Source organism: Hippoglossus hippoglossus, chromosome 18 (assembly GCF_009819705.1).
Source record: "Hippoglossus hippoglossus isolate fHipHip1 chromosome 18, fHipHip1.pri, whole genome shotgun sequence".
NCBI lineage: Eukaryota > Metazoa > Chordata > Actinopteri > Pleuronectiformes > Pleuronectidae > Hippoglossus > Hippoglossus hippoglossus.
Genome location: NC_047168.1, coordinates 1,705,058 through 1,726,025, shown reverse-complemented (window position 1 = coordinate 1,726,025; position 20,968 = coordinate 1,705,058). Strand labels below are relative to the sequence as shown.

General features: G+C 41.6%; 1 protein-coding gene across 4 annotated transcripts in view; it reads left to right on the top strand.

Annotated features, from left to right (window-relative positions):
• Nucleotides 1-20,968, top strand: part of lrch4 (leucine-rich repeats and calponin homology (CH) domain containing 4) — a 51,082-nt gene that overhangs the window by 14,928 nt on the left and 15,186 nt on the right. For 2 of the 4 annotated variants that reach the window (XM_034615124.1, XM_034615122.1), the window contains exons 2-15: nt 8,819-8,963; nt 10,038-10,167; nt 10,493-10,598; nt 11,753-11,999; nt 12,520-12,616; nt 13,802-13,922; nt 14,028-14,125; nt 14,220-14,272; nt 18,000-18,152; nt 18,495-18,563; nt 18,743-18,797; nt 18,873-18,936; nt 19,945-20,046; nt 20,367-20,464. In XM_034615124.1, coding sequence (XP_034471015.1) covers nt 8,819-8,963; nt 10,038-10,167; nt 10,493-10,598; nt 11,753-11,999; nt 12,520-12,616; nt 13,802-13,922; nt 14,028-14,125; nt 14,220-14,272; nt 18,000-18,152; nt 18,495-18,563; nt 18,743-18,797; nt 18,873-18,936; nt 19,945-20,046; nt 20,367-20,464 — 1,538 coding nt within the window. Of the gene's footprint in view, nt 1-8,818; nt 8,964-10,037; nt 10,168-10,492; nt 10,599-11,752; nt 12,000-12,519; nt 12,617-13,801; nt 13,923-14,024; nt 14,126-14,219; nt 14,273-17,999; nt 18,153-18,494; nt 18,564-18,742; nt 18,798-18,872; nt 18,937-19,944; nt 20,047-20,366; nt 20,465-20,968 lie in introns of all 4 variants that reach the window. The other 2 variants (XM_034615123.1, XM_034615121.1) reach the window with 1 other exon arrangement.

Here is a 20,968-nt window from a genome sequence, read left to right as displayed (position 1 = left end):
GTGTAAAACGTCGGTCGTGATTGGCTGTTGTCCGATGTTCACAGATGGCAGGTGATGTCTGTTTCTGGTGTTCACTCACAGTGCCTCCCCAATCCATTTTACACACTAATTATAGACTGTATTCATTTTCCAGCGTGAACACAGTTAATATTCAACACCTGCTGAGATTTAATATGCAGCGTGAGAATGGGACACAGCATCAGTCCTGTCCAAGGTCCTGGCTGCTGAAGAAGCACTTTATACATGTTCGGCCATCTTGGAAAACACCATCCCTATAATCCCTGATGAAAATACATGGGAACGTTTCAATTAAAATTTAAAAAAAAAGTTATTTTCCACTCCACAGATCATTGCCTCATCGGCATTGTCTCTCTGGTCAATAAACTCTGATTTACAGACTTACTCCGATCTGACCCCATAAAAATACACCAACTTTGTGGGGTCATGGGGCTGACATTTTGATCATTGTTTAGAAAGACGTGTGTTTTTACAAACCAAACAATCAATCAGGAATTTTACTTGTAACAGAGTATTGTGAAATAATAATATTTTCTTAGATGGTTCTTAAACTGTTGCAACCCTATGTTTTTTTACTAAGTTTAAAATCTTAATAATATAACCAGGTACCTCCCTGGAGACGCTAACCGCTTTATAATGTTTACATAGTAACCTGGATTGAGAGAACATGTAGCTATCTCTACTTGAATATTAACTCACTGACTGTATCCATCACCAGTCACAGCATATTTCCACTGCTTACTCAGTTACAGAACACCATGTAGTTGACTTTAATTTCACACTCCGGCGTAGTTATGTAACCGTTTCACCCACACACACTTTCTGACAGAGCTGTGGTGTTCAACAGTGCTGCTCCTCAGCTTGCTGTAACTAACACGGTAACCGGAATCAACACTGCCACATCCTGCCTCACAGCAGACACACTGTTGTCACTGGCAACGTTGTAAAATAAACCCAAGCAGCATCAGATCAAATGACGGGTGCCGATGCTTTTCTAGCATTTTAAATAAACCAGGCTCAGGTGTAGCTGCTTTGAAACAAAGCAAACAGGATTTAATTGTTTTTGTATAGAGGAAAACAATAATGAATAACGTGTTAAATTTTGATTACCTTTTATAAGTAAGATCAAATAGCCAACCCATTAAAGCTGCACTGCTATATTTTCTTAGGAGATGGTGGAGACCAAAACAGAGAGAAAATCAGAGTGTATGCTGGACAGACATGACCTGATGGACACAGAAGGGACCACTGTCATGTGGATGTATCCATTCGCTGTAGGCATGTCAGCAGAGGTCATAAAAATGGAAGATGTGTGGTTTTCAGCTTGTTGAAAATGTTTGTGAAGTTGCACAAGTAGAGAAGAGTTGTGAAGTCGGTAAACTGATTTAAATAATGTCAGTTGCATAATAGTATCTATCTAAAGTTACATAACATTAGCAGCCATTAGCCACTGTTCTTACAAGAACCAGCAACATTTGAGTTCAAAGTCCTTTAGTGCTCATAAATCCAGCCTTTAATTTCCACCATAATATAAATCATTGCATGGTTGTCTATGGTTACAGGTTCTTCTCAGCCAACTTTATTTAGACAAAGTAGAAGCCTGCTGATTCCATTTGTGTTTAGAGGCAGCCTTTATACTAGTGGGGGATGGCGTAGGTATTTGAGCATTGTAATGTTAAAGAAGTCAGATACGTTTGAAATGCTGCATGTTGTTACAGAAAGTGTCAGAAAGCTTTTGAATTGGCAGTCACAGTCCTCACCCTGTGAGTCAGTCATTTCTGGCCTCGCAGAGACAGGCCATTTCCCAGCAGCCCCTTCAGCTGTGTGGATTAAAGCCAGTGAAGAGCTGCCCTTTCTGTTGAGTCACTCCTTTAGGGGGGTTTTGTTGTCTTGGCATCCACGTGTTCAGCCTCTTTGTTTTCCGACCCTCCTTCTGGCTGTTCCCGGGCTCTTTTGTCCATGTCCTCCCTCTTCTATTATCTGCCTGTTACTCACCCTCTCCACCCTCACCTCCCTACTACTACTTCAGAACATGAGTAGAGTTTCAGTTTGCCAACACACAGATGCACTCTGTACAGGGAGGCCCAGGTTCCCTCTTTCCCTCCAGTTCTTGAATTTTACAGTTACACACTGAGATGGGGTGAACACAGATCAGAAAACGTTAATATTTATATCACGCAACAGTAAAATCATTGTGGAGAGTAGTTTTCTAGTTGTAGCTAATCTGCTTGAAGCAGGTCAGTGGGGTTTGAGGTATTTAAAAGAGGCTGTCTTTTTCTTTCCCTCCACCGTGACTCATCTTTTTCTGCCTATGTAGTAGTCCTCTTCTTTGCTGACCAGTGTTAAGGGAGGAAAATGATTTACTGCTATGGACAGTAAGTGATAGCGATGCATTTACTGCTTGTGGGGGAGTCACGATTGATAAGAAGCAGGGAACTAACATTGGGGTCTGTGTCGTTGTTTCCAGAAGTCGGTTTCTGTCTTTTCAAACTAAAACAGTGCCAGCAGCATTGTGTGTCTGTTTTAGGGACTGGAAAACCCTGGAGTAGTGTGGCGCCGGTTGCAAACATGGCAAAAGTGATGTGTTTAAAAACTCAAAATTATTTGTGAGGACATAGTCCAAGATTGTCCTCTTCTCTCAGCAGCTCTCCACTCTTGCTAGATTCTCTTTAGAAGGATTTAAAAGACATGTTTTAAAGCGTCAACCTGTCAACCTGTCTCTCCGCCCCTCCATGTGTGGAGGGAGGGAGGGAGTGAGTGAGTGAGTGAGTGAGTGAGTGAGTGAGTGAGTGAGTGAGTGAGTGTGTGTGTGTGTGTGTGTGTGTGTGTGTGTGTGTGTGTGTGTGTGTGTGTGTGTGTGTGTGTGTGTGTGTGTGTGTGTGTGTGTGTGTGTGTGTGTGTGTGTGTGTGTGTGTGTGTGTGTGTGTGTGTGTGTGTGTGTGCACAGAGCTTGGTTATTTGCATGTCTTGACTAGCACCAAAAGCAGTGTGTGGCTCCCATGTAACTGTGTTTTGCACATAGTGATGCACCGAATCACACCCAGTGGAAAACCACAACTTGCTTACAAAAAAGCAACATGAATTCTATGGTTTTGTGAATGCCAGTAACACACAGCATGGCATAAGTTGAGGCCTCTTACGTTCTCTTTACTGGAGCAGTCTTATTGAAAGGTAATGAGATTTGCGAACAGATTAGTGTGGTAATTGACTTTGACAGCACGCAGCAACAATTGTGCCAGGTCCACGTGCAAAGATGAAAAGGATCTCTCTGTGATCATTGGAAACTTTTACCGAGTGTGATAAATGCAGAACCACCAGTCGGCATGATGTCTGACTGAAAGAAAGGTGTACAAAGGATCTGCAAAACCTTTTGAAGACCTCAGACTGTGTTGTATTTGGGGTTGTAAAATGAAGTGAGATTTTGAACTGCAGATTAAAGACTTGGCAGTTTATGTCGGGCGTGTTGAACAGAGCCTCTGAGAGGCCTCATGCCATGAAATACAATCTGAAATATGTACCCTTGTTGCATGTGTTTCATTTTGTATGGTGTGTTTGCCTGTTACGATGCTTGGGCTTTCCTTGTGTTAAGAGGGTTTACAATAGCCCCCCCTTACCAGTGTGTAAGTTCTAGAGGTCAATGGGTCAGCAGTGATGTAATTGTCTGATGTAGATCCTGCTCCATCCCAGCCTGGCCTCTAATTAGACGCAGTGTTCTTCTCTGACTGATCCTTTGAAATCCTCCGACACTGTTTTAGGCTTTATGGAGTTGCCTCACTGATCCACATACCTCTGCCCTTTTTTTTAAGAAAACCACGGGGAAGGTTTGAAAAGTCTTTCTGACTTTTCATTTTGACAAAACCATCCTGTCATGAAGACTTTCTTAAGGTTTTTCTGAAACATTAATCCAAATCAAAAGGTCATCATCAGCCGATGGGGTCTGCAAAGAGATGGATCTGTTTATATGCAAGCTTGGTAGTTGTGGTTATATTATCTGTATCGTCCATAACACTCAATTACGTCGAATTTACTTTACCATTAATGCTCATTACCTTGACCGTGACCTCCTCTGCAGTTGCACTTTGATTTCACCATTGATTTGAATACAATGCCACATAATTCAATCAGTTGCAGTCTGGATGCAGGTTCATCCCACATATGCACATCAGCAGTGTGCAGAAGGCTGCTGCTGTACTGCTGTGCAGGGTTTGAACTTTGAAAGCCTATTGCCACACCACACTCAGTGATTTCATAGCAGGCGTTTTCCATTAGCTGTCGGAGGGAGTCCGCTTGTTGATCCTGCCAGCGACCACTGAAACTCGTCTTGCTTGGCAGAGTCAACACTGTATCTCTGATGGTCTGATCTGGCAGCAAAGAAGAAAGCAACAAATATAAAATATGGTGCAGGACGATGACAGATGAGCTCCCTAGAACTTAAAAAAAAAAAAAACATCCCACAAACCCTCTTGAACTACATGCACATGTTCTGTCTTTCGTGCATCTACTGCCGCTGAATCTTTCTAGGCTAATGATAGTTGACCCTGTTGTTAAACCTGTTACGAAATCTGTCTGGTCACCACGGTAGCTTAACAGGGACCAGCCCAGGTCAGCACGGATCCTAATGTGGCTAGTTTAAGCAACAGCTAAATAACCTGGAGAGAGGAGGCAGCTGCTGAACTGGTGTTTGTTCTTCTGGTTGTTGATAAAAAAAATTGATGTGCCCCACTAGCATCGCATTTACCAGTATGGCACGTTAGCACAAAAGTGGGCTATTTGTGCGTACCAAGTGGGAAACTTAGATTGGTTGTTGTTATGACGATAGGGCCAGCTCCACACGCTGAAGGGTGTGTGTGTGTGTGTGTGTGTGTGTGTGTGTGTGTGTGTGTGTGTGTGTGTGTGTGTGTGTGTGTGTGTGTGTGTGTGTGTGTGTGTGTGTGTGTGTGTGTGTGTGTGTGTGTGTGTGTGTGTGTGTGTGTGTGTGTGTGTGTGTGTGTGTGTGATTTGAAGTTAATGCTAGAGTTGAGTTGATTTAATTAAAAAGCAGCTTCATGTTTAAAAAGAGGCAAAGAGAGCCACTTTAGTTTCTGACAAGGAATTTATTAATGAATGAGTATGATCTTTTAATCTTTAATGAATGAATGAATGTGGCAGATAGTTGTTCATTAGGATCCGTAGAAGCAGTACAAAACACATAAGAAAAAGTCTATACACTCTCAAGGACCCACTTCCAGAATATTTCCAGCTTTCAACTTCATGCCGTGGCCCTTATCACAGTAACTAATTGAAAAGCTCCAGAGTTCAGATTACTACTATTTACCAGGTATAGTTTTGATTGGTGTTTGCCTTTAAAATCTTTTTGTTTGTGCATTTAAACACTTCAGTCAAAATGCTCTGTGTTCTTATTTTACTCATTTGAATCCGTTTTAAATGTCCATCGAACAGACTGGTCTGTTATAATGCAGGGCACACACACACACTGTGGCTAATGGCGGAGACCAAGACCGCTATGTCTGTTATATGTACAAAAATCTAAGTTGTTTTTCCAATAAACTGCTGGAAACAATACAAAGAAGCTTTTGTCTGTACCAAAAACATAATCGACAGATTAATCATTTATTAAAATGCTTGCTGCCCTATTAGCCTGTATAATTGTAAAATGTCTCTGCTGTTGATGACAATTGTGCCAACCACAGTGAATTTCCCTTTATCACAAAATCAAATCAGACCTGGTTTGCACCGAGGTGTGAAGCCACATCCAATCACAAATGGTCACTCATATCACAGGCATCTCAGTTGGAGTCAGACAATCTTGAAACAAAATACAAAGTCGGAACAGGGCATGTGTGTGTCAGCTCTTTTAAACGGAAGGTTTTACTTCTAGTCATGCTGACCCCTCCTCCTCCTCCTCCTCCTCCTCCTCCTCCTCCTCCTCCTCCTCCTCACAGAGCTCACAGAGTTGGCTCTGGACCATGAAATAGTCTGAGTCCTGCTGTGTGAACCTTGGCAGATCAGTGAGGGCCTGGACATTACACTGCTTGGCCTCTCCCGTTCCACAGCACATGCTTTTCACATGATGCTCATGTTGAGTCATTCTGGCTTTGTTACAGCAGCTATCAGGACGTTTAAGCAGAAAGGCCTCCTGTGGGGAAGAGGGAGCAGGCTGAGACTGTTAATGTATTTTTTTTTGTATAGGAGGACCAAATATGGACTGCTTCTGTAGCAATGCTTTGGGTTTATGTTCAAGATAAGATCAGGACTTACTCTCGAGATACAAGTGAATTTTGTCATTACATGGTGCTTACAAGTATGGAATTACACATGTGTGAACATGCGTTGCACAGGCAATACTTTTATTTTTGCGGCAGAGGTAACTTTCAAATCCAAAACTGGAGCTCCCACGTTCTTTTGCAACAGCAGATATGGAGACCAGACAATCAGTCCATCCCCCAGAGTAGAGACACACACACACACACACACACACACACACACACACACACACACACACACACACACACACACACACACACACACACACACACACACACACACACACAGAGAGCACTATTTCCACCCCCACCTATTGTTCAGACAGCTCCCCTCCAGCTATGGGACAGTGGAGAAGGAGAGATGAGGCCTTGGTGCTACTGTACACTCCACTCTCATGGTCCCGTTAACAAAATACTTGCTGTGGTTTTGTTCGTCCCCTCTTCGATGAATGTAGAAGTAAAATATTTAGCTGCTTTATTTTTTATATTATGGTTGTATAATTGCTTAGTAGTTTATAAATGTAATTTTTTTTAATTAATCAAATAATCGTAAAAAAAATGTCAAACAATATTTAAAAAATACCCAAAACAGACTTAAACGTTATTGTGTTTCTATGTAACAAACAGTCTAAAATCTAAAAATGTTTCACTTCTCTATGTTGTAAGACAAAGAAAAGCAGCAAATTCACACAAATGAGATGTTGGACCCAATAAACATCAGTCATTGTTGCTATAAAAATAAGTATATGATGAATCAATTATCCAAATAGTTGCTGATTAGGTTTATAATTATTGACATATTTTTGGATGAGTTTCAGCTTCAAGGTTAATATATTTTTGTTAAAGAAAATTAAGCTTTCTGAATCTGAGAGCCGATGAAAAGAAAAGACTGAACAACACCTACTATACAGCCCCACAGTGTTTACCTATCAGTAAATGATATTCAGTGGACCAATGTTCTAGATGATTTCCACACTACTGTTCTTCTACATCTAGTTTAGGTTTACCAAAATAAAAGTCCCCACAGAAGCCCTGACAAAGAGAGGAACTGCCTCCTCCTCTTCCTGCTGCTTCCTACACAAATCAATAAACAGCCATTGGGCTGTCTGCCATTGACAGACTTTTGTCTCATCCTGCTGCCAGCCAAAGCTCAGTGCTAATGGTGCTTTTTGCAATTACCACAGCTCTATACACTCTCTATTGATGCTTTTTATTTTGTCTGCTGCATACTCCGATTTTTTTACACTGTCATTCTGCTGCAGAGTTCAAATATCTGTGTAGAGAAGAGGTCATGGTGAGGAGGTCAGTACTGAGCATGGCCAGCAACACAACAGCCATTAACAAGAGGTTTGGGAAAGGCAGATTTTGGAAGGCCTGTAGATTATACAGGTAAAAATTATATATATATATATATATATATATAAATATATAGAGAACAATGACTCCAGCTGACCACTATTTTTCATTTAGAGCTATCATGATCAAGCATTTAACAAATAAAAGGTTTCTATGGGTCAATTTCTACTTAAATTGAAACTGTTACTTAATTTCTACTGTTTTTATGAATAAAAATAATCTGAGTTGTAGGGGGTCAGTATATTTAACCAGGAAAATCTGAAAAAAATCAAGAGTAAGATTATGATCTATTATCTACTAATTCCACAAACGTCTGTCTGTCTAAGGAACGCATGACAATAGTTGAAGATCGACAACTGCAGTGGTCGGCAACTGGGTCAAACCGTGGGTCAAAAACACTGAAGGAACTTACCACAGGCCAAGAAAACAGGCACGTTAAGAATGGGCACTGCACTAGTATGTTAAAATGGAACAGTTCACCCATGGAGGGACTAAATGTAGGGTAAAGAGTTGAAGTTGTGCAGTAGTACATCAGGACTGGGAATGTTAATTTGTATTTCTGATTCTAATCAGAAATGACTGGTATTCCTTTGTCCTTGAAGGTGGATGAGAATGGCCTACTTTACCCAAACTCTGGAAATAGAAAGTGGGAAGCAGCCTATAGCAGCTATTTCTGGACACACTCACCCAGTTTGGTCCAAATTGGGCGAGTGCTGACCTTGATTGTTGAACAGAATGATTGTGTTCCAAACAAGAGGACTTGTGACAAATGCTATCCAGTAGCATCATGGGAATTGTAGGATTCTGCTCGACACGCACTAAGAGTAATTTGTCTTTTTAGAATAACACAACTTTATTGAAATGCAATAGTGAATCACTGGAGTGCTCCTTTAATTTTATTCTTTACTTAAATCTTTATCATTATTAGTTGTCAAATGTTTATTTTTAATTCCATTAACCCCCTTTTTTATCGGTCTGAAGGTCTAAAAGGATTTATTTAGTATTAGATATTTGGTAAAGCTCTTATTCTGGATCACATTATTTTGACTGACAGGAAACATGAACTTAATAGTTGTGTATTCCAATTTCTTTTTGTGTTGTTTGGATGAATACTGAAGTATCTGGAAGTAATGTTTGGTCATTTTTTCACGCGTTTGTATTTGTCTATTTTTTTTTTCCAGACCTGTCTAAGAACCGTCTCTGTGAGTTGCCGGAGGAGCTCTGTCAGTTCATCTCTCTGGAGACACTGAGCCTTTACCACAATGGGATGCGTTCATTGTCCTCCAGCCTGGGCAACCTCCAGGCTCTCACCTACCTCAACCTCAGGTAATCCTGCACCATGCACATTCAACTTGGAGTTGCTGATCTACTCCTTGTACAGTGGTGAACTTAGATAGATATAGAATCCAGTCTGGTTACTGTAACCCTGGCTACTAGTAGTCCAGGTAAACCAGTGGTGTCTGTCATCTTGCTGCACACAGGTATTCTTAAATATACTTGCAATGCTTCTGTTTACTTTACTTTAGCAGGACATAACAGAACAGTGAGTAACATGAGGGTAGCTGACAAAAGATTATTTGCAGTTTAGATAAACTCTGATCAAATATTCTGATTCACTGAAACTTTAGTTTACTTTACTACAGTGACGGGTCACTCACCGGCTGCTTGTACTTCAGCCTCCAGTCACTTGATTGGTTCACCTCTTGTGGAAGAGGATTTTTCTTTAATGCCACATTTGGTTAAAAATGTGATTGTAGATCTGCTTCGGTCCTTTTCAGCACTATCAAAAGTGAAATGAAGGGAGATTGTATCGTTTTGTACACATGGTATAAAAAAAATACCTCAGTATCAATACTTTGACATCCATACAGGCTTGTGAAAACTGAAATTAACAAAACCCAAATTGTAAAGTTGAACTTGAACAAACTGTATCTCTGAAACAAAGCTGTCGTGGGAAAACTGCATTTGAACTTGAAGTGTTTGTTTTTTAATGCTTGGAATTGATAAAAAACCTCACAAATCCTGCCCAGACCTTTCTACAATAACACAACAACACCGACACCCCCTCTGATCGACTCTATAATTTCACTGTTGCTAGGAGACCAGAAAGACCCTACAGGTGGTTTGTAATACAAGCTCCAAATGTTGGCTGCAGTCAAATATACAGTTAAAAAATAATCTTATCTATGAATCTATGCCAACCAGTTAGCTAATAAGTTAAGCTGTGATATATGAGACATTTGTTTTGTACAAGTCTTTAAACGAGAGTGTGTCCGGGAATACACCTTTTTGAAAAGTCTTGCACAATACTCAAGTGGATATCCCTCTGGAATGAGCTCACTCTTTGTGTGTGTTGGTTTGTGTGTGTGTGTGTGTGTGTGTGCTTCTTTGTCTCCACAGTCGTAATCTCCTGTCCAGTTTACCCCCGTCGGTGTTTCAGCTTCCTCTCCTGCGAGTGCTCATCGTCAGCAACAACAAGCTGTCTTCGCTGCCCGCCTCCATACACTCCCTCACACACCTCCGACAGCTGGTACGATACTCACACTTTACACGCACATGCACACGCACACACGCACGCACACTGCTGTCTCTCATCTACAGAATGTTTCGGTTCTCTAACTTGGCGTCTCTCAGCAACAGTCGATTTCTATGGTGATTGAGGTTAAAGAGTCACATTCCACGGGTGTCATGCTTTCACTCCAGTATTTTTATATCCTTAAGTGTCATAGTTAAAAGTCTAGTTTCTGTTTTAAAGTCTGAGTTTAAACCATGGGGTCTCTAGATTTAGCCCTGCTGTATTAAAACAGGTCGGTGCTCTTGGTTCACTGTGTTCTCGCTGTGTCTTTCTATGTCAGGATGCAAGCTGCAATGAGCTGCAGTGTTTGCCTGCAGAGCTCGGTCAGCTGGAGTGTCTGAGGGACTTAAACCTGAGGAGGAACCAGCTCACCACACTGCCTGAAGGTATGTCGTGCAAAGCAAAGCCAGTGATCAGCTCGGCTCGTGGATGAACCCAGCGAACACTAGAAATCGGAGTTATGTTTTTGTGCACATGAAGTGATTCTGCTCAATTTTTCTAATTCCATTGATGATGGTGCAGATATCCCTGACCTCTAAACAGCCCAGTCAAAGCACTGCCCTGTGTGGCCACTGCAGTGGTTTCTAAATGCATCATTATTGTGAGCTATCGATTGTTTACATGCACAAGTATTGAACTGTTTTCTGACTTAACGCAACCCTAATGGATCTTAAACCATTAGTGGCTCATTTCCTTAACGGTTAGGAGGAAATGGAAATCAAATCGACTCCCACTGGAGTCAGATTCACCAGCTTTTCTATATTTAAACTTCTTCCATTTCATTTCTGTGTTTGTAAGGACAGTGTCGATGAACCAACATGTCTGTACATGTGCCAATGTTAGCCAGCAGGTTTATTCAACTGTCAGATGTCCTTAAACGGGTTATGTCACAGTTATGTAGTAAATGTTGGTTTCGCTTTATTTGAAATGTCCACCTGCAGAGACTTTTCTTTTAGAAAATCCTTATAAAGAGTTTGAATCCCGTAACCAGGCCAACTGACCTGACCTGACACTTGATCATTATCCTAATGCGAAGTGATGTTAATAACTATATCATAAGATTTCATGTAAAAATTATCATTTAGATCACAGATAAATAATCTGTATCTATTAGCGTCTTATTTAAAATAATGTTTAAGGAGGATGGAAATATCTCTGCTGCAACAGCTCAAGTGGTAAATTCACAAGAATGCACATGTCACAGCATTTACCCTATCATTTCAACACCACAATCATTTCATCATTTCATACTTACATACATTCTCTTTGTAGAACAATTTCATTCATCAACTGTTTCCAGTTGCGTCCACTTTTCTTTTTAACTGTTGCTGTGAAGCAACAACATTTCCTGCAAGCTTTTCACAATCAAACACGACCAGAAAGAGTCAGTTGTGTAATCTGGCCCTTAGTAAACAGTTGTACAGTACAGGCCCCAACATAAGCATAAGCAATAAGTTTGATTCATCAAAAGCAACACAGATTTGAATGAAGAATGTAACAATACAATGAATAAGTTGACTTTTTACTTTGACCCATGCAGAAATATCCGAGCTCCCTCTTGTCCGGCTCGATGTGTCCTGCAACCGCATTTCCCACGTGCCCTTGTGCTACCGCCACCTGCGACATCTCCAGAGCATTATGCTGGACAACAACCCGCTGCAAATGCCGCCTGCGCAGATCTGCTCCAAGGGCAAATACCACATCTTCAAGTACCTCAACATGGAGGCGTGCAAGAGGAGCCAGGAGGAGCTGGAGAGACACCTGAGACCCACTGGATTCAACAGCTGGTGAGGAGCAGGAGGGAGATTCTTACTGGTCCCAACGTCACATATCACAAATTGACATCTTTAACGTAATACAATAACAATAAGGAGACTAAATAAGGCGGAAATTCTTATTCTTCTGATACTGGAAGCTACTACAGTTACATGTTATAGGATCATGGACTAATCCAACACAATCTGCACGTGAGAATACACTCTTGTGCCAAAGCAGGAAGAATGTGAGGTCAGAGGAGAAAGGTGAAGTAAATGCAGAATGGTTGATAAACAATGGCGGTGTTAACTAAGAGGAAGCAGAGTTTATCAGCCTCGGCTTGAATGGAGCAGCCTGGTGAGCTGTTTTCATGAAATGCACAACACCAAGGACAGAGATAAGAGTATTTCACAGAGCATTTGATCTGAGGCAGAAAAACATGAGTCATTGCCGTTTTAGATTAGTGACCCCCACCCGACCCGGTGTAAGGGCTGCTGCTGTGTATTTCCTTGTGTGTGTAGTGACGTTATCCTAATGTGCGTTTCCCTGCAGCCTGTCAGACCATGAGCTGTTCACAGGTCAGTTTGGTGGACTGGACTCTGGCTTCAACAGTGTGGACAGCGGCAGCAAGAGATGGTCTGGGAATGAGGTGAAGGATACACACACACGCACACGCACACATGTCCAGTGACCTAACACATGATAACAAACAAAGATACCTATGTTTTTGTCTACGTGTGTTTGTTTGTTAGTTAGCAGAATTACACAAGAACTGCTGGGAGCAGATCCAGGACTATTTTTTGTATTTTCTTTAACATGGCCAGATAGAGAGTTTTCAACATAATTGTTGATTTCTCAAAGAATAATTCATGGATCCTGATGAAAAACATCAGACATGTTAAAGGACTGATATTTATGAGTGTTTGCAGTTTGGTGCAGATCCAAATAAAAAATCTACTGAATGTAAACGTCGTTTCATGGGCCTTGGCGGAGGTTTGCACTCTCCATTTTAGTTCAACATGTAACTCAAAATGAGTAAAGGTTCACTGGGATTTTGAACTCATTTACCCAGCACAGTCAATGTGATGTAATTTTACTCTTACTAAAATATAGTATATGATTGATATCATTATTTCATCCAATTATGGCAATATGAAAAGAGCAAAGCCCTTTATTGCCCCAATTCCATTCTGCTGCTGGTTGAAAGTGCAGAAATGAGACACAAATGCTGTGTTTCACAATATCAGAGGACAGCATTGGAATGATTGTTCGCACTGTAAGGTGCTGACTTGACACACCAGATGGTTTGTTACACGGAACCGTCTGGGAAGGCTTCGGCAGAAAGTGTTTGGAAGAGGGGCGGCCGCTTGCAAAAGATACTTGGCTGGTGATTGGATGAACCATCTGTCTTTTCCTTTGAGAAGAAATCTATGGATCAGACGACCATAGTAAAATACTAAGATTGGCCGACCTCAATGTTTCTGATCCCAATCATGTCCTGAACAGTGAATCGAGATTGTTACCTTCGGACTGGAGATACAGGGTTCCAGGATTTAATAATGTGATTTAAGCCCAGATCAAATGTACGTTAAAGGCCCTTAACATCATCCTCTTGGTTTCATACTGTTAAATGTATGTCGAATTGTCCTTGTGATTTTAATGTTATTTTAAACATATGTATTTTTGCTTCCTGTCTTCATTTTTGTCAGCTGTGATGTTGTAAATGGAGCTGCCATATGATGCAAAAACAATTAGACAATAAAAGTATCATCATCACCATTCACCTAAAGATCCATGATTCTGTGACTGACTGTGTGTTTCTGTGTGTTTCTAGTCAGCAGACGACTTCTCAGAGCGTTCCCTCCGCTTGGCTGAGGTCAGCAGAGACCAGAGGAACCTGGAGGAGGAGGAGGAGGAGGAAGAGGAGGATGGATCTCCTCAGGAAGCGAACAAAGGTAAGGGACTTGAAATCAGAGTTTGGAGGATATTGTATTTTCTCAATCTGTAGTATCTGTCTGCACAATTAGAGAAAAGACAAACTCTCCTGCGTCTCTTTGCAGTGAATGGCGAGGCTGAGCAGGTGGACTTCATTGACAGCAGTGTAACGGAGGAAGAGGAGGAGGAGGAGATCAGGCTGGATCCACGCACACCTCCTCTGGTACCTGTCTTTCACACAATGACCAGTAATTGTGTCATATCTGCTGTGTTATCTCAGAACAGGGAACTTATTGATTGTATCATTGATTTTTCAGGATCAGAACGAGAAAACGTCACCGTCTCAAACCCAGGACTCAACAACGTGCAGGTAAATAAAACCGACGCGATACTTAAGACAGAACCATGACACTTCTCCCTGCCCAATCCCACATGGTTCTACAGCAGCAGGTGAAGCCTGTGTGTATGCGAATGTGTGTCCAATCCCACTCCAATCCAATCACAACCCAGCGTTATCTGAACCAACACACAGAAGTGACTAGTAGCTCCAGAGCAATAAGTGTGGAGGTTGTAGGGAATCGTCTGTTTTATCTTTGCAAAAGTGAGTTGTGAAGTCCTCGAGTTGTCTGAGTCAGGAGGAAATCAGGTGTCAGAATCAGGTGGATTGTTTATTCCTTGTGGAGTTTCCCTGGTACTGACTGACCGACTTCGCCATCGACGGTACTGTGAGTGCCCTGTACATATTGTATGTAGAAACGCTGTTGTTATTAAAGTTGCAGCTTTCTCTTTCTGTTTACTTTCCTGTTGTTGTTGTTGGCAGCATAACTAGCTCATTCATTTGGTCACATGTCGGATCCTTTGGTGCTAAGGAATGGAATGAATGTCAGCTGCATTTGAAGGAGACTTCGAAACAGGACAGCCTAGTTGTGCCACTGTTATGCAATCGGTCTTCAAATTCAGGGATGCAACCCCTGAATTGGGTCACAGCTCTAGTGTGTAGAAATTGTAGCCACACCCAGCTGTGATGTAGCTTGGTAACGTGGGGCCACAATACATCACCGCCACACAGGGTGTTGTTTCTACTAGTTGGAAGGACAAGCCAGATCATTGGACTGGGTGCAGTAACTGTAAAACATAAAAACAATATTATTGGCAGAGCAAAGCAGGATTATTGTGGAGGAGGAGGCTGCTTCTTCCAGACTGAAAGGGGTGAAGATGTGGGAGTTTCTCGAGTCAGCAGATGGTGGAATGGTGATTGAAAACTATCACTACTTGTTAATCTGCTTTGAGGAGGAGGGAGGACAAGAAGCACAGAGGTTCTTTCGGAAACTCTTTTCCCTTTTGGCGTCAGATGCTAGGACCTCTATGTCCCTGTTCAGACACGGTATTAACATCCATCCTGAGAGATCCAGTCACATTTACTCCTGATCGGATTACACTTCCAAGATTTACTGTATGTGCAAATAAACACGACCGTCACTTGTTTTTGTGAAGACCAAGTCATGTCTGAACCTAGTCTGAGGTAACAGATGTGTCCGATGACAATGTTTGTGTGTATGTTTACTAATTTAAGTAAATGTGTCATTCATTATGTGTTGATCAGTGTGGATATTGTGGCAGTGGCTATAAACGAATGGACACTGAGCAGCGTGAAAATATGTTTACACTCTAGCGAGGCAAAGATGTCAGCTGAGCAGGCGGTCCTTTCTGTGGCCCAGGACGCATTTGCTTTCACAAAAAAGAATGTGGACACATGCGTCCAAGACCAACTCCGAATGTGGTTTTTGTGATCGGATCTCAGGACACGCTGAGGACGCATATGGGTGTGTTTAGACCTGTACTTAGGGCTGACCACTTGAGATTCAATCACTCAGGATGAATACCGGGTCTGAACGGCGTCTACCAGAGGACTGATTCCGAGGCGTTTCAGTATATTTACGTATCACTCTCAGTTCTACTCAGCCTGCGTCTGTGACAGTCTTTCATTTTAATCCAGTTTTTTTTTTCCCTGGTTGGAAACTGTGTATTTAGTCACTCAGAGTGACAAAGACAGGCAAGGTTTTATCACTTCTTTTTTTTTTCCCGTTTCCTTCTTTGTTTTACAAGGTCACTTCACTGGATATTTAAAGAGCTGGGAAAAGTCAATACTCTGCCGTTCCCTGTGCGATTTCCCCTCACTGCCGCTCAAACTGTGCAGGCTCTGTGCATGTGGTTGCTGTTATCTTGGAAAGTTCACAGTACTGACACACTGGCTCACCCACGCTCCACTCATAACATAAACTGTGTAAGAAGGTGTCTTCCATCCAAACTCCCACAGAATCCTTGTTTTTCTTTGGCATGTAGTGTGTTCATCTACATGTCTCTGTGCTGAAGCCCAGAGGGCAGCTTTCATCATGCTGCTCTGCTGTCCCATAACCAAGATAACCACATTCTTGAGACTGCGGTTCCCATGAGTCCTATTGGCTACTTTTTAATATGTGACCCAGTGCCATTGTTCGCAGCCTCTGGAGCAACAAAAAAGCAAACGCTGCATTGTTCTGAATCTTTGGGTTTTACTAACTGTACTCTGGCTTAATTCATGACAGGGAGTGTATGAATTGTCCACTAGTCTGTTCCTTCTGACTGAGGATCTGTTCCATAAACACAGCATTTCACAACCATGAACAAACGGATGTTCCAAAACTCCACTTCAAACTCTTCCTGTGGGACCTCTAAAATTAGAGTACAGACCTGAAATGGAAAGTCAGCACAGAGTTTGTAAAAAGCAATAAAAAAAAACAAAAAACATAAAGCACACTTCTACAGAATATTCTTTCTTGAACCCTTAATGATACAGTTTAAAGTCTTATCTGTTCTCATTTTAATTTGTAAAAGTCCTGCTCCTGGTCAATTAGTCATAATAAATATGTAGTACATTTGGATGGATCTACATTCATGTCTTTAAATGCCTAAGGGAGCAGGAGCAGGACTTTTTACAGATATGTTTTTACAGAGTGTTTTAGTGACCTTAATAATCGGTCTGATAATTCTGTCTTTATGTTGCTCAAGAACCATTCCATTCCAGACCTCACGCTTTGCATGTGTATTGGTAAATGGTCTGCATTTATTTAGAGCGTTTCTAGTCTTGAAGGCCACTCTTTACAATACACACATTCATAGTGCGTTGATGTGTAGCACGTTTCCCAACACACATCACTCACACACTGCCGGCACAGCTGTCAGGGGCAGTTTGGGGTTCAGTGGCATGCAGAATGGGGGCGACTGGGATAGAACAGCTGACCCTCTGGTTTGTGGACGACCTGCTAAACCTCCTGAGCCGCAGCCACGCAAGGAAGACCAGTGTCTAATTTGATGCGATTTGGACATGTGATTGATTGATTGAATATTGATAAGTTTTGAACAAACAGTTGACCAGTGCTCTGTAGCAGCTTCAATGAACTCTAAATGAACAGGTGAACATCTCTTTGGGCAGCAGCGGTGGCTTCAGGGGTCCATGGACTGAGTCCAGTACTTTTCTGTCGCTCAATTACCACAGTTCACACTCAGCATAATGAATCATAAGTTATAGACCCAGTTGTTCCGGATTTAAATGCCTTTAGCTTGGGTCCAAGATCTGGAACATCTCATCAGATGACTTGAGACATGAGGGCCATCACTTAAAAAACATCACATTGGATTGAAGGAGAACCAAAACACAATTAGTTCAGATTCAATTGAATGCAGCCCTGGAGCCTGATCCTGAAGCATGATGAAGACTTGATGTTCTGTTCATTTGTGGAGCCTGATGATTAAGTGGGGTTACTTTTTATAAAGTCATTACAGATGGGATTTTACTTTGGACCTCACTTTTAAATGGATTTTGATCAATAAAAAAAGAAAACAATGCTGATAATTTCTCTCCTCCAAGAGACAGTGGAGTTAACTGAGCTTTCTAAATTGCAAGGAAATTATATGTGGGTGTTTTTCTTTATTTTCTTTTATTATTTTTTTTACAAATACTTTATTGAAATTCCAATAAGAACATTTGATTTGTCTGAATTGCCTCATTGATGTTCTCTCTCTCTCTCTTGCTCTCTCTGTCCCTGTCTGCTCTGCAGGTCCAGCCTCCGCGTGGAGGTGGTCCCCCCGTCATCGCCCTCCTCATCTCCCCTATCCCCCTCCAGCCCCACCCTGGAGGAACGCAGGAGGCCGGGAACCCTGCTCATCTGGCAGGAGAGAGAGCGGCTGCAGCAGCAGAGAGAGAAAGCCAGGTTAACCCTCACACTCACTGACTCTCATTGATAAATACCAATATTTGAACATGATGTCTTCAACTGTAAGACTAATGTTTAATGTGATGTCAGGAAAGAAGGAGGCATTTGATGGCATCTTAGAGAAGGCTTAAAACGTATAAATGGATTGGACACAGGCGTCACATGACATGAGCAACATGAATGGGTGACTGCATTTAGCGGATACGAGCTTCAGGAAGTTTTTATGTGTGGAGCAGTTTGTACTCCTCTCATAAGAAGCAGCTCTCTGTCAGAGGCCACTCCCTTCTGCCTCTCATATCTAATTATACGCTCTCCATGTCCGAAACTCTAATTTTGCAGTTTGCTGAAGTCATCGACCAAAACAGGAAGTCACGTGGCCACGGCACCACAGGCAGGAAGTAGCTCGGCGTAAGTAAGGCCTGTGGAACATATTCAACACACAGCTGGGCGACAGACAAGACACTGAGTGGTGGTCTCAGTTATACACGTCTCATCAATTTTCACATTTTCCTCAGTGTGTGCTGGGTTCAAATGAAGAGACATGAGGGTGTGTATTTGGAGAATAAACTGTGTATGTCTCCCCCTAGTGGTGGATCTCCAGAGAACAGCAGCTCCCTCTCAGGCATGCGGCAGAGATGTGCAGTGAGTAGCATCCTTCATGTCTTCTGTGAATGCAGCTGACTCCTCTGTTACTTATGACTTGTCTCTTTTTATTAGAGCGCTGAACAGATGGGCCCATTGTCTCCATCAGCACTTCTACCGCGCTCCAGCAGTAGACCAGGTACAACACACACACACACACTCAAACAACTTCTATGAAGAGATGATCAGTAGTAAACTCAGTGTTACAGGGTGACAGTAAAATGGGGAGAGCTCAAATGTTACTGTCATGGCTATCTCTCCCAGGCCATCCCCACTTTTTTGTTTTCTTCTTTTAAATCTCAACACAATGACTCACACAAGCAGAATGCACACTTTCGGGACAAGCAATCCTTAAAGACAAAAAGTGATTAGAGTATTCTCTCATACTTCAGCAAGCCTGGCCGATCACTGTGAGAAGGTGGAATACATGTCAAATGGTTGAATCTTTTTTTAAATGAGCTCATCAGTGACGTTAAACCAGTGAACTAATGTAAACTGATGTTATAGCCCCTTTACAAATGCATATAGTTCAAATATAGATCATCAGCTTCCTGATTGGATGTAGGTTATATACTTTGTAGGTGTCTGCATGTGGGCATTTTTGAACCAGTGGCATTCTTCATTCTCTAAATATGAGAATAACAGGCTAAATAATTGGTAGTTGTGCCCAAACTGACATAGGCAAATGGAACATATGGAAAACTCACAGTACCCGAGGTTGGCATTAAATGTTCGGTCAAATTCGAAGTTTTTGGCTCTTAAGTTAGGCTCTGCTGGTGGATTTTCTTCTTTTACTGAGTGTGAAAGTTTGTTCTTTACCTTGAAAACAGCTCAGTTTGACGAAAAGACAATCCTTCCTCAAAGTGTTCAAATTACTATCTTTTCTGAAGATTTCAACACCCTTTAAGTGGAATTTAGATTTTATTATAGAATCTAAACTGCTGAGGTACTGTGTACTCTACAGCCTTAAAATTCAGAGCTTAGAAACAGTATCATACTTACTCGCTTACCAGCTTTAAACTGAATCTCACAGTAATTTACCCAAACTTCTCCTGTGCTGTTGTAAACACCATGGTATCCAGATATGTTCTTTGTGTGTGTATCCGGCCTCACACACTGGTAAATTTGGCCTGAATGTTTGTATCAGATGTCCTGCCCTCCCCGAAGACGTCTCCTCCACCTGGTCAGACCCATAAACCCAACAGCTTCCTGTTCCGCACCTCCTCCCGCAGCAATGTCAAACCCACAGGTACAAATGCTTGGATTGAATTTCCCTTTTTTAGTCGTGAGAGTTTAATCTGATAATTTCTCAAAAACACCGGTAGAAATACAGCTTTTTATGATAACATATTCAACAAATTTGTGCACTTAATGACCAGATCGAGCAAGAATTAATTAACAAATATATTTTCCAATGCACTTTGAGGGAGAAATATAAGAAATGTATGATGTGGTTCCATGACCACGAGTTTCAATCCATTACTATTTCTAATTGTGATTAACTACACCCTCGCAAACACACACGCTGCATCAGAAACGGTTCAGCACTGTCTACTGTCTGGTTTTCAGGCTCCATCTTTACTCTGGGCGAGTCTGGCAGAAGTGAGTCTCGCACGACGCTGCGTTCTCCTAAAGAGGAGAGACAAGACATCACATATCTACGCAAGGTAACAGGTTTTATATTATATAGTGTAATAATGCATTCACTTTTGCAACCAGTAAGATTAGAGACTACAGCTTATTGAGATTAACCAATCACTTGTGTATAGCAGCTCACTTGTTATCATATGGTATAGATGACATCAAATGGCATTATTACAATATATTTGTATTTCGTATATGCATTGCCCGTTATACGTCCCTATACCTGCCTGCTTGGAATGGAATGGATTGTTTGCTTGGCCCATGGTAATCCTGGTTGTAGCTTTCTTTCTGAAACTGTAAAAATTACCTATGATCAACCAGATTCAGTTCTTTTGCACCAATTTTATCATTAATCTTCATAAAATTAAACTAAATTTGCTTTATTACTGCTCACCAAAATACCTCCTGTATTTCTTCAAACATTTCATGTCGGCTATTTCAGAGGTTCGTTGAGTAATCAACACAATTGTCAGACTCAACGTCACAACTTCTGCTCAGAATACAGCACTGCAGCAACAAAAGGATTG